The 3,612-nt window shown below is 50.2% G+C and overlaps 1 protein-coding gene across 1 annotated transcript; it reads right to left on the reverse strand.

Moving 5' to 3' along the window:
* Positions 1-1,974: 1,974 nt before the first annotated feature.
* LOC141796580 (E3 ubiquitin-protein ligase TRIM35-like) lies at positions 1,975-3,612 on the reverse strand. Its single transcript, XM_074677791.1, has one exon. It carries the CDS (start codon positions 3,530-3,532, stop codon positions 2,138-2,140), a length of 1,395 nt encoding a protein of 464 aa, XP_074533892.1. The 5' UTR covers positions 3,533-3,612; the 3' UTR covers positions 1,975-2,137.

Consider the following 3,612-nt stretch of genomic DNA (forward strand, 5'->3'; position numbering starts at 1 on the left):
GCAAGTTTTAACAATTCATCTTCACTGAAAACAGACATTAAAGGCAGTGAAGAGTTAAAGAGCTCACACTGTGCGCCATCATGTGGACACATGATGCAATGACAGACTAAAACACATTGTTTAAACTTTAAAGAAATTCACAGATCCACAGAAATACAATGAAACAGAACAAAAACAAACTAAGACAAAAACAATCAGACTCAGACTCCAGCTCTTTAAAAACATCATGTGGACCCAGAGAGGAGAGTTTATCTGTTATTAAATGACTCCTCAACTTCCAGTTCACTTTTATACACACGTTTTTCAAGTCATCCCGTTCACAGATCTGGTTGTGTGTCTTGAAGTTTTTGGAAAGAAGAGATGAGTCGAGTAGGAGGAGTGTAACCATTGGTGCCTGACAGATAAAATACTGTGCTGCTTACTACACCGACCAAACAAGGACCAGCCCACGCTGAGATTAGAGTCACATCAGTGAGTCTGAAGCATGTGAGATATAAAACTGAACAATGACTCTTTCTCTCTGTTGGACGGACTCTTCCTGTCGAGGAAACCCAGCTGAGGTTTAGCTTTAACCAGTTAGGTTTGAAATGTGGGACCTTAGTGAGAGATGAGGAAAAAATGCAGTGCTTAAAAAGTTAGACACAGTAAAAGTTAAGATTTAAAACGTTGACGGGGAATCACCAACTGATTCAATGTCCTGTATCCAGGTTTTGAAGGGGCTGAGTCAGAGACAATGGTATCATCTGCGAAAGGTAAAACCTACAATAATTTAAACTTCCTCCAAAGTCACAGAGAAAGAGAGGTGGTCCAGAGATGGAGCCCTGGGGTACTCCAGGATCAGGATTTTCCTTATTCATGGTTCATTCTACTTATTCCGACTGATCCCCCACAATCCTAAAAAATACAGAGCGGACCATCAGCAGCAACACTGACCGCTCTAAGACTGATTTATTAGTCCTGGATGCTGCAGAGGAAGGTGCTCGATCAGCTGGTGAACAGCAAACCAGGACAGACTTTTTTATTTTACTATTTCCACAACAAATATTCAAGAGTAGTGACAGATCTGACCTTAAAGACAGCAGGAGACTGTTCAGGAGTTGTTTTGTTTTTTCTTTGGCTCATACAGAAAAAGATCTGTGACCAGAGGAGCGCCACGGTCAACTCTACGCTTTTCAACAGACGGTAAGGTCAGAGATCTTTGAATCTGTGGAAACTCAGAAAAACAGCCTCAAGACCTTTATCAGAAATACTGGACCATAGAGATAAAAACCTACACCTCATGGTCAAACTCACAGAGTCGTTCAGTCTGTGGTCACAGAGTCATTCAGTCAGTGGTCACAGAGTCAGTCAGTGGTCACAGAGTCGTTCAGTCAGGGGTCACAGAGTCATTCAGTCAGTGGTCACAGAGTCGTTCAGTCAGGGGTCACAGAGTCGTTCAGTCAGGGGTCACAGAGTCAGTCAGTGGTCACAGAGTCATTCAGTCAGTGGTCACAGAGTCATTCAGTGGTCACAGAGTCAGTCCGTGGTCACAGAGTTGTTCAGTCAGTGGTCACAGAGTCAGTCAGTGGTCACAGAGTCGTTCAATGGTCACAGAGTCGTTCAATGGTCACAGAGTCAGTCAGTGGTCACAGACTCAGTCTGTGGTCACAGAGTCAGTCTGTGGTCACAGAGTCGTTCAATGGTCACAGAGTCGTTCAATGGTCACAGAGTAGTTCAATGGTCACAGACTCAGTCTGTGGTCACAGAGTCAGTCAGTGGTCACAGAGTCGTTCAGTCTGTGGTCACAGAGTTGTTCAGTGGATGGTCACAGAGTCAGTCCGTGGTCACAGAGTCGTTCAGTCTGTGGTCACAGAGTCAGTCTGTGGTCACAGAGTCGTTCAGTCAGTTGTCACAGAGTCAGTCAGTTGTCACAGAGTCGTTCAGTCTGTGGTCACAGAGTCGTTCAGTCAGTTGTCACAGAGTCAGTCAGTTGTCACAGAGTCGTTCAGTCTGTGGTCACAGAGTCGTTCAGTCAGTTTTTACAGAGTCAGTCAGTTGTCACAGAGTCGTTCAGTCTGTGGTCACAGAGTTGTTCAGTGGATGGTCACAGAGTCAGTCTGTTGTCACAGAGTCGTTCAGTCAGTGGTCACAGAGTTGTTCAGTCCGTGGTCACAGAGATGGTCCTTGGTGAAACCCTCAGGGGGACCTGGCTCAGGGTGCCTATGCAGGGGAACAGTTTGTCGGTGAAGGTGTGTGTGAAGGTGTGTATGTGTGTGTTGGTCTCAGGATCATAGAAGACCAGTTTTCCTCGGGTCCAGTCCAGATGAAGTCTGATTTTATGGACCTTCTTCTTCACTCTCAGAGCGGTGGGCGGAGCGCCCAGTAAGCGCGCGCTGTACTTCCCTCCGTAAAACTCGATCTGCCAGAACCCAGACTTGACCCGCCCCTTCTTCTGGGCCGACTTGGCAGCCAGGCCGACGAACCAGGCTGGATTATCCCCGACCTCAAAGTCCCAGCTGTGGGTCCCTGAGTGGAGGCCCTCAGAGCCCCAGACGGAGCGGTGGTTGTGGCTCCTCTCTGGGTTTTCTGGAAGGTTCTGCCTCTCTCCGTGGCTCAGGCCGGTCAGGTCTGCAGACAGACTGAACTCTGGGTTCGCAGTGTTTGGGTCCAGGATCAGCGGACTGTAGGAGACCATGTCCTTCATCTTGTTCCAGATGTTGAAGCCCAGGTTGCCCAGGTGTTTGGCCTGGTCTATCAGAGCTCCTGGGACCAGCTCTGGGTCCTCCAGCAGGGGGCGCTGGTGGACTCTTTTCACTGCAGCCCTGTAGCTGTGGAGGAAGGAGACGTCTGCAGCTCTCAGCTGCTCCTCGGTGTCTCTGATCGTCCCTGAAAGAGCTGCTATCTCTGTGCTCAGAGCCTCCACCTGCTCCTCCATCACCGCGCTCTTCAGCTCCTCCTCCTCCCTCACAGCACAGACCCTGGCCTCCTCCTCCTCCTCCAGAAAGGCCTGGAGCTTCTTGAACTGCTCCCTGATCTGCCTCTCCGTGTTCCTGGCCTGGACTTTGATGTGCTCTGCTGAGTGCTCACACTTTGCTCTCACCTCCTCAAAGATCCTCAGTTTTTCCCGTAGAGGTTTCAGGGATTTCTGCAGATCCTCTCTGTGATCCAGAGCCAGCTCGTGCAGAGGTCTGAACCTGTGCTCGGCGTGTGTTTTTGAGTCTCGACAGATGAGGCAGACGGGCTGCTGATGGTCCAGGCAGAAGAGTTTGAGTTTCTCAGCGTGCAGGCTGCAGAGAGCCTCTGCTCCCTGAGCGGCTCTGTGCTCCCGCTCCAACACGAAGGACTCACACAGATTCTTTAGGGCCAGGTTGCAGGGCGGCTCGGCCCTGGACGAGCGTCTCTTACAGACCGGACACTCCTGCAGCAGCTGCTCTCTCCACCAGCTCTGCAGACAGGCTCTGCAGAAGCTGTGGCTGCAGGTGAGAACCACGGGCTGTTTGAAGATGTCCTGACAGACCGGACAGGTGAGGTCCTCCTCTGATCGCAGAGACATTTGACCTGAGGGGGGGCTCCAACCTCACAGGAGGAGGGAGTCAGTCAGTGCCGGCTGAAAAACACACACAGGAGCTTCAC

This window comes from Halichoeres trimaculatus, unplaced genomic scaffold (genome assembly GCF_033239565.1).
Source record: "Halichoeres trimaculatus isolate MK-OKI-2021-1 unplaced genomic scaffold, fHalTri1.1 fHalTri1_scaffold_1, whole genome shotgun sequence".
Lineage (NCBI taxonomy): Eukaryota > Metazoa > Chordata > Actinopteri > Labriformes > Labridae > Halichoeres > Halichoeres trimaculatus.